General features: G+C 44.2%; 1 protein-coding gene across 1 annotated transcript in view; it reads left to right on the forward strand.

Annotated features, from left to right (window-relative positions):
* ERMP1 (endoplasmic reticulum metallopeptidase 1) overlaps positions 1-16,072 on the forward strand; it is a gene marked incomplete at its 5' end in the record, with an annotated part of 30,290 nt that extends 14,218 nt beyond the window's left edge. Inside the window, 8 exons of the mRNA XM_006018378.3 lie at positions 353-573; positions 4,135-4,309; positions 4,867-5,057; positions 6,350-6,502; positions 8,994-9,196; positions 9,718-9,833; positions 12,705-12,868; positions 15,107-16,072. Of these exons, the coding sequence (XP_006018440.2) occupies positions 353-573; positions 4,135-4,309; positions 4,867-5,057; positions 6,350-6,502; positions 8,994-9,196; positions 9,718-9,833; positions 12,705-12,868; positions 15,107-15,271 (1,388 nt within the window). The remainder of the gene's footprint in view (positions 1-352; positions 574-4,134; positions 4,310-4,866; positions 5,058-6,349; positions 6,503-8,993; positions 9,197-9,717; positions 9,834-12,704; positions 12,869-15,106) is intronic.
* Between the last annotated feature and the right edge of the window lie 2,831 nt (positions 16,073-18,903).

Genomic DNA, 18,903 nt, shown 5'->3' on the forward strand with positions numbered 1-18,903 from the left:
AAAAACCAAAATCCTCAGATTTTTTTAAAAATATTTTTTGTTTGTTTCTTTAGGCTGTGGGAAATCTCTCCAGGGGGAGCTGAAGCTCACTTGAGACATCTAATTATACAAAAGATTTGTCCAATTTAATAGAAAATCTTTTAGTGGCAGAGGAATTAACTGAATGAGTTTTAGGCTCTGATTCTGTAAAAGAATCTTAAATGGGAGACCGTGAGGCCTATTCTGAGTCATTTAAGGCAATTAAAATTTTGGGATACTCAATAAGGATGGAGATTATCACAACTACAGGATGCAATGTGTAAAATGATGTATTGAGTTGGAGCTTACTGTTTGTTTGTTTTCTCACCCATAGCTCTTTCCTACATAAAGGAGTTTTCTGTTGCATTTGGCTTAACGCTCGTGAGCTGGCTCTCCACATTGGTGACCGTCTTTATTGTAGCACTGTTCATTTCTCTCATTGGGCGATCTCTTTTCTGGTATACCCACTTCTATGTCTCTGTCTTCTTATACGGAACTGCAGCTGCAGCTAAACTAATCCTTGTGCACACATTAGCAAAGAAGTTTTATTATAAGGTAAGTATATTTATAGTCTACTGCTTGTTGACAGAAGTTAAAATAGGAACTGATATTATTGGTGAGGGGGATGGATTTGAAAGAGTTGTAAGAAGTTAACACTAAAGTCAGTTCTATTGTCTCAAAAGATGCATAAAGATTTGTTAGCCTCAAAGACTTATTTGAAGGAGGGTTTTTTTTTTTCTCTTTTTTAAAGGATAGGAATTACAGTTTGGTTAGTCTGGTATTCTGGTTCTGACTATGGCCTATATTATTTGCTTCAGGGGAAAGTGCAAGGATATTACAGAAAGCTGGTGTGGGATAATTCCACTTCTTTCCGCAATGTACACATTAGGTCTCAAACTATCAGAGGTCATGATGAGATTAGTTTTGGGTCCTGAAGCAAGAAATGTAATAGTCTTTTCTACATTCTTAGTACTTAACTTCTGATAAGTACAGGTATTCTTTTTCTTGTTGTTCTTTGAACCTTGGAAAACTTCTGCCTTCAAATGACATCCAGGCCACAACTATTGCCTTTGTTGTTAATCTATTTATTTATTTATTTATTTTAATTTTACCTTCTTAATTTCCTGTATGTGTCCTATCGGTCTCATGAGTCAGGGAGAATGGATGTTCCCAGTATATATCATTCACCGCTTTATTTACTTCAATCATATCTGCTTGGTTTTTTTCCCCATGCTCATGATCATTCTTTGTCCTTCCCTGATTTTCTAGGTTTGCAATATCTTCAGTTTTGTGCTGTACTGCCTAGTGCTGTATTCTGAGTGAGGTTGCACTATTACTTGGGCCTGTGCTGCCCCAAAAATTCCTGGCAGGATAAGGCCACTTAAGCCTGCCCAACTTTCCTTGTAGATCTCTGGAAGTGGGGGAAACTGAAACATTTTGGTCCCATATGTGGTCTTGGAGCTGGGGCTGCCAGTCAGCTGATTGGCCATCTCAGCCCTGGGACCACATTGAAGTGTAGAACTTCCTGGCTGGCCACAGCAGCATACAGTGTACACCCATTGAACACATTGGGGCAAGTCACTGGCCCCACCCTTTGGCTCCATGCCACGTGGGCACCCATGCTTCCCCCACTTCACTGTTCTTTCCCCCCCCCTCCCCACACACACACTGCAGAGAAGCTGCCCCCACCTCCAGTTGCACCACGCAGTCCTGGGCTCACCCTTGTTTCTCATGGCTGTGCCATACTGCACTGCTCCTGCTGCACTAGGGTCAGGCAGTGAAAGCCAGAGGAGGGGAGAGGAAGCCTGGACACTCTAGCTGTTCTTGCAGCTTGAGTGATGGGAAGGAGCCTGAAGGCTACAACTTAACCCCTGTTGGACAGCCCAAATATTAAGTTAAAAATTGAATTTCTTTATTGAAAGCATTAAATCTTATAATGTGTAGCCTTTATCTTAGGTATGTTAGGTCAAGCTATTCAGACTTTGTTTCTAACAAGTATCTTAGCCTGTTGTAACATGTGATGAATCATGATTTATTCTGTCTTCTGGAAGTTCTGCTCTATGTAATGGCATGAAAATTCCTGGAAGCTGATCTATCATTTGGCTGTCACAGGTATCTGGCTGATTAGAATGTAGTACACTTTAATGCTAATGGCTCAGGAACGCTTAAATTCATAGAATCATAAAAAATTAGGGTTGGAAGGGACCTCAGGAGGTCATTTAGTCCAATCCCTTGCTCAAAGCAGAACCATCCCCAACTAGATCATCCCAGCCAGGGCTTTGTCTAGCAAGGTCTGAAAAACCTTCAAGGATGGAGATTCCACAACCTCTCTGGGTAACCTGTTCCAGTGTTTTACTACTCTCCTAATGAGGGTTTTTCTTGCTATCTTACCTAAACTTTCCTTGCTACCACTTGAGACAGTTGCTCCTTGTTCTCTCATCTGCCACCACTGAGAACAGTCTAGCTCCATCCTCTTGAAACCACCCTTCAGGTAGTTGAAGGCTGCTATTAAATCCCTCTTCTGTCTTCTCTTCTCCAGACTAAATAACTTTTAATTTATTCTGCAGCAGTGTAGGCATCTCTAATGCCATTTTGTCTTTTTTGGGTTAGACCTTGATACTATAAACCTTTATTCATACAAATAGTCCTTTTTGGCCAGACCTATTTGAAATATTCTTAATTGGCACCTGTGCAAATGGTTTTGTAGCTTTGTACATGTGGCCTTTATTTCCCCTCCCAGTCTTATTTTAAAGAACTTCCCCAATTGTTTTGTGGGTCTTGTGGGGCCATGTTAATTTTATAAACGAGTATACTCCCAGACTTTATGCAAAAGCATCAGTCTAATAGCATACACAGTATTAATACACTGCATACAAAGAGATATAGTTACAGCTTCTGTTGAAATGCTGGCATATATTGAAATGTTTTTAAACTCTCGGTTAATAATGCCCACATTTAGTACCAAGTACATGCACACACGTTCATAACAACATGAAAGGAAGTAATTTGTTTACAGAAATAAAATGCAATGTGTATAAATCCGTTCATGTGGAAAATTTCTTTCTGTTTATGATTCTCTGTTCCCATTATCTCCATTCTAATTTTTATGTATTTGTTGTTCATTCTGATGTACTGTAGTGTATGGTTATCTAGGGGTGTGTGAAGTGGGCTGTATTTGATTCGGATTTGGCCTGAACCGGGGACAGCGATTCGATTAATTGATTTGGATCACTGTCCTGATTTCGATTTGGCCGAATCCAAATCTGAAGATTCAATGCTGATTCAGAGAATCAGCGATTCGGCCATAGACACAGCTTTAAATGTTTTTTCTACATATCTTGAGGTACCAGGTGCGGCTTGTGAACGCTACGATGGTGGGGCGGATGGAGCATCCCACAGGAGCACGGGGGGAGCCTGCATGCTCGGCAGCGAACCTGGAAGTGGACCAAAAGTACTTCTGGTCCACTTCTGCGTCCACTGCTGAGTGCTCAGGGGGCCCCCACTGTGCCCCTCCGGCTCAGCAGTCAGCCCTGGGGGGACCCCAGGTGCCCCTCCAGACACAGGAGGCACCAGCTGGGTGTGTGTAGGGGGGCCCCCCAGTGCACTCCCTGGTGAACCCAGAAGTGGACCCAGAAGTGCTTCTGGTCCACTTCCAGGCCTGCTGCCAAGCATACTGGGGACCCCCCTGCCCTCCTGTGGGACGCTCCATCTGCCCCACCATCTCAACGTTTATGAACCGCCTGGTACCTTGAGGTATGTAGAAAAAAATGTTTAAAGCTGTGTCTATGTCCGAATCATTGAATCTCTCCGAATTGATTCAGAGGGTTCCGATTCAATTCAGAGAAATTGAATTGAATCATGAGACCCTTTAATTTGGAGGTTCGGCCACCGAATTGGGCCAAATCTTGGCCAGATCAAATCAGCGACCAAAGCTTTGCACAGTCCTAATAACTATACAAAGAGGGTGGTGGCATGGTGCATATGAAAGGATACAAGTTAGCCAAATAAAACTTGAGCTGTGCATAGGCAATAGTTCTAATGGATTACTTCAGTAGACTTGTTTTGTGAACTGTTCATGTTCCGTGTTCATTGTATTTGCTTTTTTTTTGGTTGCAGAATACAAATGAGCGGTACCTGGGGGAGATGTTCTTTGATGTCTCTCTGGCTTGTTGGTCTCTTGCATTGGTGGTAGTCACTCAGCTAGGTCTTGGCTCTGCATTTGTATGTGCAATGTGGGTAGCATTTCCTTTACTCACAAAGCTAATGGTCCATATGGAATTCAAACAAAATGGTAAGGACTTTTTTTATTTGTTCCTTTTTGTTCTTCCTGTATTCAAAAGCCTCAATCTCAATTATTCTGAGTTGGGGCAATGTTTTAGTAGTCATTTAGTGTGACCTAAAATAAAGATGATTCCCAGAAATGTCTGAGAGAAACACAAATTGCTTTCCTGAGTTTAACTAAGATTAGTCTAAGCTTATTGGTCTTCTTTCTTTCAGTAACAATTGCCTTAGGCTATGGGCAGCTCTGAAGTATGGAGATATGTAGAAGTAGCTTGAGTCATATACTGTGTATCAGTGTAAACTCAGATGAACAAACACCATGTTCAGTTATGGTCATTGGTCAGATATTTGAATGAAAAATGGGACCAAAATCCATTTTCTGGTTATGCATATTGGTTGGGACAGAAGTCCACTTAATTGTTTCACAATTTAAGTATAGTGTGATGGTGACTTTCTTACCGGGGGCAGGGTGGGGAGGGGAGGATAGAGAGAAGAAAATTAGTAACAAATTAAAAATGTGGATCTCACAGTCTAAAGATTATTGCTTTTTTTTTTTCTCCCTTTTAGGTGCCACAGTTAGATTTGCCATGATTTATATGCTGGGAATGCTTATTCCATACCTCTATATAATGTACATCATCTGGACAATATTTGAAATGTTGACTCCCATCCTGGGGCGAAGTGGGACAGAAATTCTACCTGATGTAGTGATGGCAGGCCTTGTTGTGAAAAGTACTATTGTTTTGTCTTCCTATTTTGTAAGATGGCTTTTTCTTTTAACCTTATGATCTATATATAGAGCTTTTCTATTTTATTTTTTTAAAGAAATGTTTGACATCACTTGTCTTAATTGTTGGTTAAAAAGCTAGGCTGTCACAAGAAGCTCCTACAAAACCAGATAAATGTTCACATTAATGTGAAAGTAGATTAATTAGTGCAGTTGATTTGTAGGTACTTGATCAGCCACATTCTCCTGTGTATAAGAATGCATTGCATGTGTGATGAGATTTTTTTACCATATTTACTTGAATCCAAGATGAGCCCTGAAGGCCCCCTCTTACCGGGTAGGGGGAGCCCTTTGTCTTGGATTCAGGTTGAATCCAGAGTCAAAGCTGCAACAGCTGCCTTCCTCCCACAGCTTCCGTCATCCCCCACTTCCCCTGCCGCTTACTGTCAGGTGTGGCTCCGGCTCCATTCCTTTCTGGGGCATGGGCCTGGCTAGGCAGCAGCATCCCAGAGCTGGAGCTGCCACTGTTGCTGCTGAATGGTGGGACAGAGACTGTCAGGAGTAGGGACACAGGCAATAGAGCACAGGTACTGTGAGGGCGGGGAGACAAGGAGGCTGCATGCCCCCTTGTGTCTGCTTACCCTGCTGCAGCAGTTTGGGAGGTCAAATTTAAGATGACCCTACAGTAATAAATTCTATATGTGGAAAATTAACATTTACAAATTTTCCATATGTAGAATCTAATTACTGGGGGGTTGTCTTAAATTCAAAGTTGTCTTGGATCCAGGTAGACATGGTAAGTTAAGTTTGAGGGAGTTTTAAATGCAGAAAATTGTAACTTGTTACTTGAATAAAACCAACATGGGCAGAATACACAAGAAGATACTTATTATAGTACCTTTGTAGCTAAGAACCATGCAAGGGGAAAGTGCGTAATTTAATTTTGAGGCATTTTTTATGTCAGCCCAATGGGAGTTGAATGTAACTTTAAAATGTGTCACTGAGCAGGATAGATATGATTGAAGAGTATTTATAAGGCATTCCTCATTGCCCTCTAATTGATTAGCTACTAGCTTTTTCCTGGGGAATATTTTGTTTTTTAAATTGTGCTTGAAAATGCTCAGAAGGGTGCATGTTATTTTATCAAATCAGTCTTCTAAGCTGGCAGGTGATGTTCAGAAGTCTTGCATCACATTAAGTGGTAGTTCTGAAGATAATGACATGTCCTCTCAAGTGCATACAATTATTTTTCTTAAAAGTATACTAGTAATATTTCTTGTTAAATGTAGTATTCTTTTAACTATGGTCTCCTTTATTCTCTAGCTAAACTTCATCTACCTTGCTAAAAGTACAAAGAAGACTCTAACAAGTTTAACTACAGTATTTGTAGTTACATTAGTTCTTGTTTGCAGTGGAACCTTCTTTCCATACAGTTCTGATCCAGCTAATCCAAGGCCTAAACGAGTCTCACTCCAGGTAAGACGAGCCTTATACCATATGTGGCCTTGTTCTCTTGTAAGGTGGTAGATAATCTTCTGTCTTTCCCTGTGAGTAGTGTTGAGGTTGTCCAGCAAAAAGGGGCTTTGTACTGCTCTAACTATCGCTGTATGAGTGTCTGTGCAGGAAAATGTTTTTTTTGGTCAAGGCCTAACACCTCGGGACTTAACATCTCTGAGGATGGTGAGTACATCTCGTTTTCAGTAGAGCTAAAGACTGCCTGGATGTGATGACATACAATTCAGGCTTCAGTTGGTTCCTAGAAGCAAACTTCTGTTTTAAAGGTCTCGATTCAGTCTCTCATTTGGCTCAGCCTTTTCTGCCTCTGGTCATCCCAGACAAGCTCCTGGTATCTTCTCCCTGGAACCAGATAGGCTGCACGTTGCACCTCTGAGATTTATGGCAGGTGTGGATGAGAACTGCTGCCTTTGTTCATGGGCTGCAGTGCTGAGGACCTGTGGTAGCATGTGTTAGAAGTGCAGTCTTTTCCCTTCCTGGTGTGAGAGGCTCAGACCCAGTCCTATTCCATATCAAAGTCTTTGCTTCTGTTGGCCCCAAGCATGCATTGTATCTCAGGAGTATGATCCTATTCCACCTTACACAGATGCAGTTTTCCCATTCTGGCAATGAGTAACCTTATGCAACTCCAAATCGTGATCCTGTTCCACTTGGACAAGCACATTGTTCTCTCCTCCTTTCTATGGGGCAGCCTTATGTGCTTTTGTTGTTGGGATCCAGCTCCCGCAGAGGCCTAGCATAGCACCTGAACTAGCACATTAGATATACTGATGGGCAGCAGCGTTGACGTCAGTGTAAAGTAAAGGGGTATGGGAAGAGTATGGCCCAGTAGTGTAGTGGGTTAGGGCACTTATCCAAAAAGTAGGTGACCTGGATTCTAATTTAAGGCAGCTTGAACTCCCAAGTTTTTAGGAAAGTGTCCTAATCCTTGGGCTGTGGGCTCAACAGGGTTGAGGGCATCTACCGTGCTTCTTGTTGAAGCCTGGCCACGTTGTGGAAAGAAGGTTAAGGGATGTTGGGGCCTGAAGAAAAGCTTGCAAGATGGAGCCTGCCTCTGGAGCCCAGAGAGTAGGGCCATCTCCTGTAAGGGTGGGAGCTCTAGGTTCTGATCTTAACTCCCAATATTCTTTGTGCCATTTATCCAGTGACTAGTTGATACAAAATGAATAAATGCAAGTGTCAGCAGCCTATAGCCCATTGGCCAGATCTGACCCGCAAAGTCTTTTAATCCAGCCAGACAGAGACTTTGGTGGCATTGGGTGGCAGAAGGGCCTCAGCAACAGTCACATTTCCCATGAAGGGAGAAGCAGTAGCAGTGGGTGCTTTTCCTATTCTGTCACTGGGAGAAACAGTAGCAACAGATGCTTTCCTCATGCTGGCACTGGGCACTGGGTGCACAGCTCAGACTTGGAGGGCCATTTGCAAGGATCACTTTCCAATGTGGGGTGTCACTGGTGGGAATGGATTGGATATGAGCCAGCAGCATGTCTGCAAGCAAGAAGCTGGATGGCACGTGCAGGCACATGCTCAGATTAATGAGCTGCTGCACAGTAATGGCATAATTTGCGAAGATGAAATGTAATTTGGCTTTGTTTTGCTTTTGAAATCTCTTTAAAAAGGATTGAGAAATAAGCAAGTCATTTGACAGAATCATGGCGGGCCACTGGGATTGTCCTTGGAAGCTGTAACCCTTGTTCAGGGTTTAACTAGGCCCAGTTAACACTGGTGTTTTATAAAGGGTGGTGTGAAGGGGTCATATGTAAATACATGGCAGCACAGTCTTTTGATGTCAGGAGTTTTCGGTCTTACTAGCTATGAGCTGGTACCCCGTGGAAAAAGCCAGTTCTTTTCTGTAGTCATTAAAAAAAACAAGCGAAACTAGTAGAGCAATTCTTCTATTGCAGAGGAATCGGACCACAACACAGAAGCATATTTTTAACATTGTGGATCCCTATTTGAAATCTGCATTTATCTTGTGAATCTCATGTAGGTATTTGCAGACCTAACCTTTTGAACTGTGGCACCCTGGTTGAGAATCACTTCTAGTTGCTATGATTACAGGATGTAGGGGGCATATAAGTAATTAGATTAAAAATTCCTTTAATACCACAGGAGATGCTTACAGTTGGTGAAAAATGTGTGGGTACTTGTGCAGGCCAGCAGTAAGCAATGTTTGTCAACGATGGCCCAGAACGACCTAGCTTGGACCTGAAATGGGCCAGTGCTTGGATCTGCCAGCTGCTGCTACCGTTGCTTCTCCCCACCGCCGAGCTGTGACACAGGGAACTGCTGCTGGCAAAGCCTATCTCCCCCATGATGAAATGCCACCAAAGCCCTTGACTTCACAGGCTGTAGGTTGTAACCCCAGTGTAGGGCGTCTTAGACTTGGTTCTGATGTCATCCAAATAGCCAGATGCCTGATAGCTTTTCTGCTTATTTCTTGCTCTTCCAGCATACGAACAGAAGATTTTATGGTCTAGATGGAAAGTTGGTAAAAAGTGATTCTGGAATATGGATTAATGGGAATGACTACACTGGAATATCTCACATCACTGCTCATATACCTGAACTCAATGAAACCATTAGAGCTCCTTGTGAGGAGCAGGCCCCTCACTGTGGCTTTCCTTGGATGCTCCCTGTGCATACTTTCTTCAGGTTAGTAATAATGCAGCCTCTTTTTTAAGAACGTTGAGATTTAATACCCGAATGCATCATTTGGAAGTTTAATTCTGTAGGAAAGGAATAATACAGCAATTTTCATAATGGGCAGTCGCACTATGCTGTCTCTTCCACACTGCACTAGACAACAGGAAGCTTAAGAGCTGGCACATGAGAACTAATGTCATGTCCTTATACCCAAACATGGGTAGCATTTTGGAAATCCCCCAAATCCTTACTTAGATTCTCTTGTAACCTGTGTTACATTAAGTTGTTGGACAGTTGAAGAAAGGAGATGAGGAATGAACACATAATAATGGCAATTCTGCTCTTCATTGAATGACCATGTAAATGTTATGATTGTGGCCACAGACTGTTAATCTTTCACCTTTATCTTTTTGAGTATGTGACTCTTGAATATTTCCAGTTACGACGTTATGGCTGGCTCTGCTCTTGTGTTCAGCTGGTAGTGTTTACCTCAAGGTGTTGTAGTGAGTTTAAAATGCTTTCTGTTACAGAAAGACCTGGTATCTTCCTGCTCCAGAACTTTTTCTAAAAAGCCCTATTCATTTTAAACTTCTAAGCAAGCAGCGAACGCCTTGGGATTCCACAAAGTTAACTTTTGAAGTATCAGGTGAGTGACAGCCTCTGGGTTGTGAATCAGTGACTGCTTATAAAGCACGCCTAAATGCTAGTCTTGCAAGTGGCCATCCCAGGAATAGGGGACTTATTGGGACTAATCCACAACTGGGAACTTTACAGTATTCTGGGCATATGATAAAGCATATTGACCGTGTTGCAATTGGAAACTGAATGCATCAATACATTGTATACTTATTTTGAATGATCTGTTGCCTTTTCAGGTATGTATTTATTTATTTATTTATTTATTTATTTATTTATTTATTGGGGAATCCAGGTTTTCCGTTTGCTGCGGAAGAATGTGGATTTTCTCCTTTAAAGGAGAAAAACCTGGGAAACTGGGTTTCCCCTTGCAGGCTAGCAGAGCCCCAGCCTGTAAGGGGCTGCTTGGGGCAGGGGGAAGCAGGATGCAAGGGGCACCACATGCATGTGTGTGCGCATGCATGCATGTGGCAGCCAGGCAGTGTGGTGGAGAGCAGCTCCCATAGCTCCCTCTAGGTAAGTCTATGGAGCCATGAGGAGCACAGGCAACATGGTGGGGTGGAAGGGGGGAGCACATGCCCCCTCATATTTTTGTGCCCACAGTGGGGTGTGGGGCTGCAGCCTGGCAGGACCCCTCCAGATAGGAGCCACTTCTGTGGCCCAGTGGGCAGGACCCGACTGGGAGGGAGTGCTGTGCCATCATGGCCATGAAGGTAAGGTGCCTCCTGCCCTCCCAGCATCAGCAGGGACACAACTCTGCACCACTATCACTGTGCTTCACCTTGGTGGCCATGATGGCACAGCGCCCCCTTCTGCGCTGGGTCCCGCCTGCCGGGCCATGGAGATGGCTCCTGCCTGAAGCTGGTCCAGCTAGGCTGTAGCCCTGTGCCCTGCTGTGGGCACAGAAATCTGGGGGAGTTGCATATCCCCTGCCCCTTCCCCATGTGTCACCTGTGGGGCCGGCTCCACACACGTTGCCTGTGCCCACACCTCCCCCCTTCCCCATATACCCACCCCAGTCCCACCAGTCCCTTCCTCACGCTGGGGGACTGGGGTGGTGGACAGTAGGTTGGGAGTGTGAAGAGCACTGGCAGGGCGGGGGGGCTGTGGGGCGGGAATGACAGGCACTGGCAGGGCCAGAGGGGAAGAGGACCAGGAGAGCTCTGCTTGTTCCATGATAAAAAAAAAAGTCAAAATCAAATGCCAAAATTATGCAGGTATTTAGAATTTATTTTATTATAATGATTGAGGCAATGGTAGGTTTCCACATTGCTGTAAAATTGTAAATATATCAATAAAACATTGTGTTCAACATGTTCAGCTGTTCAACTCCTTAGAGAGCTGTGGGAGCTGCTCACCACCATGCTGACTGGCTGCCATGTGCATACATGCACATGGCACCCCCTGCATCCTGCTTCCCACAGCCCCTTGCAGGCTGGAGCTCTGTTGGCCTTGCAAGGGGAAACTCTCAGTTTCCCGGGTTTTTCTTTAAAGGAGAAAATCCACGTTTTTCCGTGGCGAACAGAAAACCTGGATCCCAAGTTATGAAATAGACTTAAAATAAATAAGCGTGGGTGTATGTATGTAGGTATGTATATACATATATACTTTACTTGTACAGCTACTCCTCGCTTAACATTGTAGTTAGGTTCTTGAAAAATGTGACTAAGTGAAACGTTGTTAAGTGAATCCAATTTCCCATAAGAATTAATGTAAATAGGGGGGTTAGGTTCCAGGGAATTTTTTTTTTGCCAGACAAAAGACATTATATATCTGCAGCTCCCTACCCCTGCTCCCCCATGCTGCAGCCTTGGGCAGGGTGGCTCTCCGCTGCTGTGTGCGCTACAGGGGGGCAGTAGGGACCTTTGCCCCCCAGATCTGTACATGGGACAGGCACAGCACAGGCTGCGGACGTGGGCTCCCTTCCTGCTTCCCTGCTCCGGGACCTCTGCAGCCCTGCAGGCATGACCAGGCACAGCTGGGGACAGCAGGGCTGTGTAGGGATCTCCTCGCCGCTGAGAGCTCTCCCTCCACTGCCCTGGCGACATGCCCCCTGCACCTGCTGCTGCTTTGAGGGGCACAGCCCCATGCCACTGCCCTCACTGCAGCCCCATGCGCAGGAGGCGCATTGCTGGGGCAACATGGGGTGAGCAGCAGCAAGGAGTTCCCCGCATGGCTCCTCTCCTCCCTGCCGTGCCAGGTCATGGGGGAGCTCGCCCTCCCCCGGATGAGTTACCCATGGCCCCATCCTGTTCCCCGCTGGGGCGCTGCAGCCGCAAATTGCGGCCCCTGGCCCCAAGTCCCACCCAGCTGGGCAGCAGCTCCAGGCCTGGTCAGCTCCCTCCCTACAGGGGCCTCAATCCCTCTCTTCCCCCCCTCACTCCCCTCCATTTACCTGCTGGAGCTGCTCTGCAGGCTGCCTGGGGCTATGTACATGTCCATGTGCGTGGCACTGCCTTCCTCTCGCTTCCTCCCAGCTCCCTGCAACCTTATAATCGAACATTGTGTGACTTTAAATGAGTATGTTCTCTAATAGATCAGCAACAAAATAACAAAAGAAAGTTAACCGGGATGACATTAAGTGAGGAGTACCTATATATAGGAAAAAAAAATATGTATACACACACACGCTCTCTCTCTCTCTCTCTCTCTCTCTTTGTTTTGCTGCATATCGGTGAGTGCAGCTTCTGCTATGGAAAAGGGAGCTGCTTGCTTTTTATCTTATTTGGAGATGCATCTGGCAGAGCACAAGATAGATCTTGGTACAAAATGAAATTCAACGTGATTGGGACAGAGCCAACTAGAATTAAGTTAGAGTTTTTTTCCTTCTATTTTCCTCTTTCCATAAATACATACAGATCTGTTTTCCTGTCTGTTGTAGGTCCAAGTCATATGTCACTTTACGTTCGACCACATGAAGGGTCAACATTATCTGCATGGTCTCTTGGAGATGGAACTCCTGTTGCTAATGTGAGAGGAGATTACTTTGTGTTTTACTCCCATGGCCTGCAGGCTACAGCATGGCACTTCTGGATAGAATTGACGGTGAGGGCGATTAATTTTGATCAAAATTTCAATCTGCTTTGTTTCATAAATTAATACAAGCTGGGGATATGGAAGACCCAATTTGTCATTAGGTCTGTCTTCTCAGGACTGCTATAAGCTTATTGTTCCTGCGGTACATATATTTTAGTGTGCTTTCTAGGAAATCTGAAAAACCTGAACAGATCAGACATCCATTTTTTCCTTCAAGTAGATTTGCTTCAACAGTTTTCAAGTCTCATTATAATTTGTCTAACATTTAGCTTAGATTTATCCTTTTCCTGATCCTGTTTTAAAACTAATCCTAACTTAAAACTGCTTTGTACTGTTCTTCCTTGTGTTCTTCCTTTGTTTGATTTGGGAAAGCGAAAAGGGGAGGAACAAATTACATTGTCTATAAATTTCCTTCTGTTGTTTTCGGCCTGATAAAGTGATCCTCTTATCAGTTCCCATTATCTTTTGAAGTTCAGTCATACCCAGGCGGGTCCCAGGGAAGTCAGGGGGCCCAGTTGCCTTTTCCCAAATGCCAGGGAAATTTCTCAGCATTTCTGGAAGTTTATCTCGTCACAGGTCTTGGGATAGCTTATTCCTTGGGAGACTTTCTTCTAGGAAGGTTCAAAACCTTTTATTCTGCCCTAGATTAGGCAATCTAAACAACCAGCAATTCATCTTTCAAAGTGGAATCAGGGACATATGCAAGCTGACTGGCGTCCTGCTGGGTTCAGGCAGGAGCCTGCTTTAGAGTTAGAGGTGTGCTGGACAGACAAAGATGGTTCAATGCGTGTCTGAATGCTTGCACCAGATTGAGCTGTTGAAGAGCTCCTGAGTCTTGCAGTTCTGTTTGATAGCCATGCTTTGGGAGCTCAAGTGAGTCATCTGACTCCTGTATAACGTAATCAGAAATAAGTTACTTTCAGCATGGTGTCTTGGAGATGAAACTCCTCCTGTGGCTAATGTGTGAGATTATTTTGTGTTTTACTCTCATGGGCTGCAGGCTGTTTGATAGCCAGGCTTTGGGAGCTGAACTCCTATCTAAACATAAATAAGTTACTTTCATTTAGGAAGCAGGACTTGTGGTAATGGTGATATCTTTTATTAGACCAACTAGATTTTTGCAGAAAAATTCTTTAATTGCCACTAGACCAATATGGCTACAACCTGGATACCTTACTTTCATTTAAGCAGGCAAGGTTCTCTGGGTAGATGTGATATCTTTTATTAGACCAACTAAATAGTTGGAAAAAAGTTCTTTGCAAGCTTTTGGGCACAGACACGCTTTATCAGGCATAGGGATACTTTCCAGATCTGGAATGAACAAGCTGCTCCTTCACCTCTGCTGGATCAATTCAGGTGTCAACGTTTAAGGGAACTTGCAACGGCTTATAGCAACTAAATGAAAGTAACGGTTGTTGGTTGCAGCCGTGTTGGTCTAAGCATACGGGCAGGCAAGGTTCTTTGGGTAGATGTAGATCTTTTATTAGACCAACTGAATAGTTGGAAAAAGTTCATGCCTGACAACGGTTGTTTGTGCCCGAAAGCTTGCAAAGAACTTTTTTCCAACTATTTAGTTGGTTTAATAAAAGATATCACATCTACCCAAAGAACCTTGCCACATCTGTCCAAAGACTCACACAGCTACAACAAACCACCCTTACTTTCATTTAGTTGCTAATGAGCTGTTGCAAGGTGTCTTAAACATTGACACCTGAATTGATCCAGCAGGGATGAAGGAGCAGCTTGTTCATTCCAGACCTGGAAAGCTTTTGCTGTAACTCTCAGTAACTGAGTACTCTGGCAGGATTGTTTCCTTTCCTTGTGGATCATGCCGATCCCTTCAAGGACAGATGCAGCTGAGTTCTGAGTGTGGTTTAACATGTGCAATCCATGCAAGTTGGTGGTCATGTGCTTTAGGAGCAGGGTTAGATTCCTAACTCTGTTGTAATATTGGACCAACATCTGTAATCATGTGGATTCTCTTACCTGAGAATCTGTAGTTTGCAAAGTCTCTTCTGCTTTGTCATGAAAGATTCTTTCACATCAGAATTTGGCTGGTATCATTGAAGACACAGAGATGTTTTTTCACTTTTGAACTGTGGCGCTTGGGATTGAAGTTGCTCATGTAGAATGTTACCAGGCTTGCAGGAAGAAGTGGTATCTGGATGAACTATATCTACAATGAGAAGGGATCATGGGTACAGAGTAACACTTGGTAAACTTGGCATTGTCCTTTCTCACTTTCAGGCTACAGAAAATCTTTCTGATGGGATAGTCTCTCTCGCCATAGCAGCACATTACCTCTTTGGGGAAGATCACAAGTCACCTCAGCTGCACGCCTTACTGGAAAGATTTCCAAACTGGACGTTCCCTTCTGGCTGGGACTGCACCTATGACTACTTTGTCTTTTAGTTTTCCAGCAAGGCAAAGATGAGACTTACCTCGTGATGGAGGATGCAGCTCAGTCATAGCAGATTCATTCTTCAGGGGCAAGAAAACTTTGCACGTCTGAAAAATACTTTGGTTATGAATGGTGTTTCTGTAGCAACTCAGCTACCTAAAGCAGGGGTGTTCAAACCTCATCCTGCAGGCAATTGCTGCTTCCCTGCTGCCAAATTTCTAAACCCATGGGGAGCCCTGCGGGCCAGATAATATGGCTCTATGTGCCGTATTGGGCCTGCAGCGCCTGATTCCGGTGTGCTGGTCCAGGTGGAGGTGGGGCAGGACAGATTGAGGCATGTCGGACCTGATCTGGCCTATGGACTGGCCCCATGCAACTCATCCGGTCCACAGGCCAAAAGTCATAATGTCACTAACATGAAGGATAATTGGGCCTCTGTCCTATTGCTGTAGCCCTCTGGGGCTGTGGGAGAAGGAGATTCTTCACGTCTTATGCAGATGCAATTCTTCCATTTTTCCTACTGAAATGGTAGTGTGGCTCTAACTTGGAAATTGTACATGAAGAGGTAACTTTCAGAGTAACTCACCAGGAGCTGTAGTGAGGGACTCTAAAGAAATTTGCAGTTGTCGTTCAAAATATTTCTCATGCTTTAAATACCTGTACACTCCAGGGAATTATGCACAGAAAAACTCAAAATTATGCAAAACTAATTACTTCTTTTTTTACAAATTAAACTAAGTAGCACGATTAGAACTTCCTTTAGAGAGATATTTAGATACTTTGGATGGGTGGGGGGATTTGGAACGTGTGGGGGGGGCTTGTGGACAGGGGTGTGGGCATGGGGGTATGTGGGCAGGTGGCAGTGTTTGTAGGAGTTTGTGAAGGGATGGGAGGTTGTGGGGTGGTTGGGAGAGGTGTGGGTGTGGGGGGGGTTGTGAAGGTGTGTGTGTTGGGGTGGAGTTTGTAGGTGGGTGTGGGCCCCCCGCCGCACATTCCTCCCCATCCCCCCCATGGTACAACAGCCCTTGCTGCTGGCAGCTTAGTGGCAGCAGGCCCTTGGCAAAGTCATGGCTGTGGCAGGCAGAGCCCCCAGTGGTTTGCACCTCTGACTAAGTCACAGGGCTTGCGTGTGTTGGCACAGAGTCAGCCCAGCCTGCTGGTGCCAGCTGGCTCAGCCCAATGGCATGTGGTCCAGGAGCCGCATGCCATTGGGCTGGGTGGGCTCCTTGCTTCTACATGGGGCTTCTAGCACTCTGACAGGAAGACGCACATGGAGGCATGGAGCCCGCCCAACCCAATGGCACATGACTTTGTGCCTCCATATGTGGCTTCCCACCCGGCCTGATAGCATGCAGTTCCAGGTCCACATGCCATCAGGCCAGGCTGCGCCAGCTGCCCATGTAAGGTTTCCAACACACTAGCGGGAAGCCACATGTGGAGACACGGAGTCATGTGCCATTGGGCCAGGCAGGCTCTGCCTCCATGGATGGCTTCTCACTGTAGTGCTGGAAGCCCCATGCGGAGGCACTGAGCTGGCCAACTGGGCTCAATGGTGTGCGGCCCACATCCACCCATAAATTCCACGCCCACCCCACGCCTCCCTGCAGGCAGGAGTTCCCCTCCCCACTTACCCAGGTGTCCAGTCATGTGGCTCTGTGCCTCCACATCATGGAGGTGGAGGCACAGAGCCTGCGGCAGTTAAATTATGCAATTATGCATGCTTTTTATGTGCAAAATTGCATGGGTGCATAATTGCATAATTCCCCAGGGTGTACCTGTGGATGCTATTGCCTGCAAACCTTTTGTCTTACCTGTCCTGTTAATATAAAGTATTAGCTAGAAGACTTGAGAATGTGTAAATGATAAAATATTACCATGGGTACTGGATAAAACCAGATCAGAAATAGACTTGCTGATTTAAATTGTGCTTTACTGGTAGTCCTGGGAGAAAATTTTGAAAACTGGGAATTGCATGTCATGAGACAGGACAATTGATCTGTGATCAGACTACTGATTTCATTTTCCACAGCCATTATTGTTTCCTTTAAAGACTTCTATATCTTTGTGCCTTATCACTGTAAGTCTTGAGTAGAAGTTTGACCAAACCATGCAGTCTTCTACTTGCATCCCCAGCGGGGTCTTGAAACATGTTTCACATCTCATCATGCAGAGCAGGCTCATACATGATACAAACACATGGCATGTTCTTTTTGTGGAAGAACATTGAGTCGCCACCACTCACTTTGTTTTTGTGGATATCGATTTAATCATTGGTTTCAAATTATTGGTTAAACCTGTTTATTTATTAGACTGGATTATATTTTTGATAACTACTTTTGGAGGTTCTCTTTTGGAGGTTCTCATTTTGTTAAATGAGAACATTGCACTGTGCTAGACTTTGTTTCCATGTTTAGTTGCTTTTAAAAAGTATTTTCCTTAAAGCCGAGGAAGAGTAACTATCATGAAGAGATCTTTCTGAAGGAGTAGCTGATATCCCTATCCCTGTCCCTCCCTGTAGGAAAAAGTTATTGTTCCTACAGGTTTTTCAAAAAAGCTTTTGACTTAGTAAAAGAGCTCCCATTCAAAGTCAGCAGGATGTTATGCTCTGTATCCACATGGGTGCTTTTGAAAATCCCACCTCTTAGCGTCTTCAGACTTACTGAGCACAATTATGTGTTTCCTAAGCCCAAAGAACTCTGCATTTGCTGGCAGGGTGAGGGAGGAACACCACATTTCTTTTTGACAATAATTCAGAGCTGTCATTAACTAGAGCAGGAAAAAAGGTAAAAGGAAAAATAGATTAAATAAAAGAAGAGCAAATGACAGAGAGAACAGGACTTTCATAGAAACAGAACTGATACCAAGAAAAAATGACCTAGATTGACCTAGGAACAGGCACTCCCTTTCTGCCCCCAAGTTTAAATTAAAAATTAATTGTTTTATTGCTGTAGTGAAACACATGTGGTCAGGTACTGCTCTGTTCTTCCTGAGCCTTTTGAGGAAAAAATTATGTTTCTGCATAGAAGATGCCTCTAGGAAACTAGTTGCCAACAACTATTCTTTTTTTTTTTTTTTGGTGTTGTGCATTATGCTTGGGGGTTAGTGGGAAAGAAGGGAGGTGAGTTTCTTTCTTGTAAGACTATTTTATTTGGACTTCATAATTGCTTGGTGCTGGCCTTGCTGCAGCAGAAATGGTCCAAGTTAAACACTTTACTCCATAGGTGAATACTTCCAAATTGTGTGTAAAAGAATTCTCCTTGCGCACACTTTGAAGCAAAGCACATAAGCACCAGTACCATGGACACTTATGTGGTACATGGGCTGAAATGTAAGGACTTCCTTAATGATTTGCAATGGACAGTTTTTCCTGTGATCAAGTATTTTTTTACTTTTCTCTTAAATTGTTTAATAACACAAATGGGAAACAGTCCAGTGTGGGATATTACATGATCAAAGTCCTCTCAGACCAGTTTGAAGATCCAGTTGCCTTCTCTTGTGTATTGCACAGAAAAGATTTAAAACTGACAAAAATGTTACGTTAACGGTCCAATGCTGGCTTGGTAGTACCTGGTCTGAACTGCACAATGCTGTGATTGTACTCATCTAGAATATATATTTAATAATAAAGAGAGGATAATGGTTA

This window comes from Alligator sinensis, unplaced genomic scaffold, assembly GCF_000455745.1.
Source record: "Alligator sinensis unplaced genomic scaffold, ASM45574v1 scaffold392_1, whole genome shotgun sequence".
Classification (NCBI taxonomy): domain Eukaryota; kingdom Metazoa; phylum Chordata; order Crocodylia; family Alligatoridae; genus Alligator; species Alligator sinensis.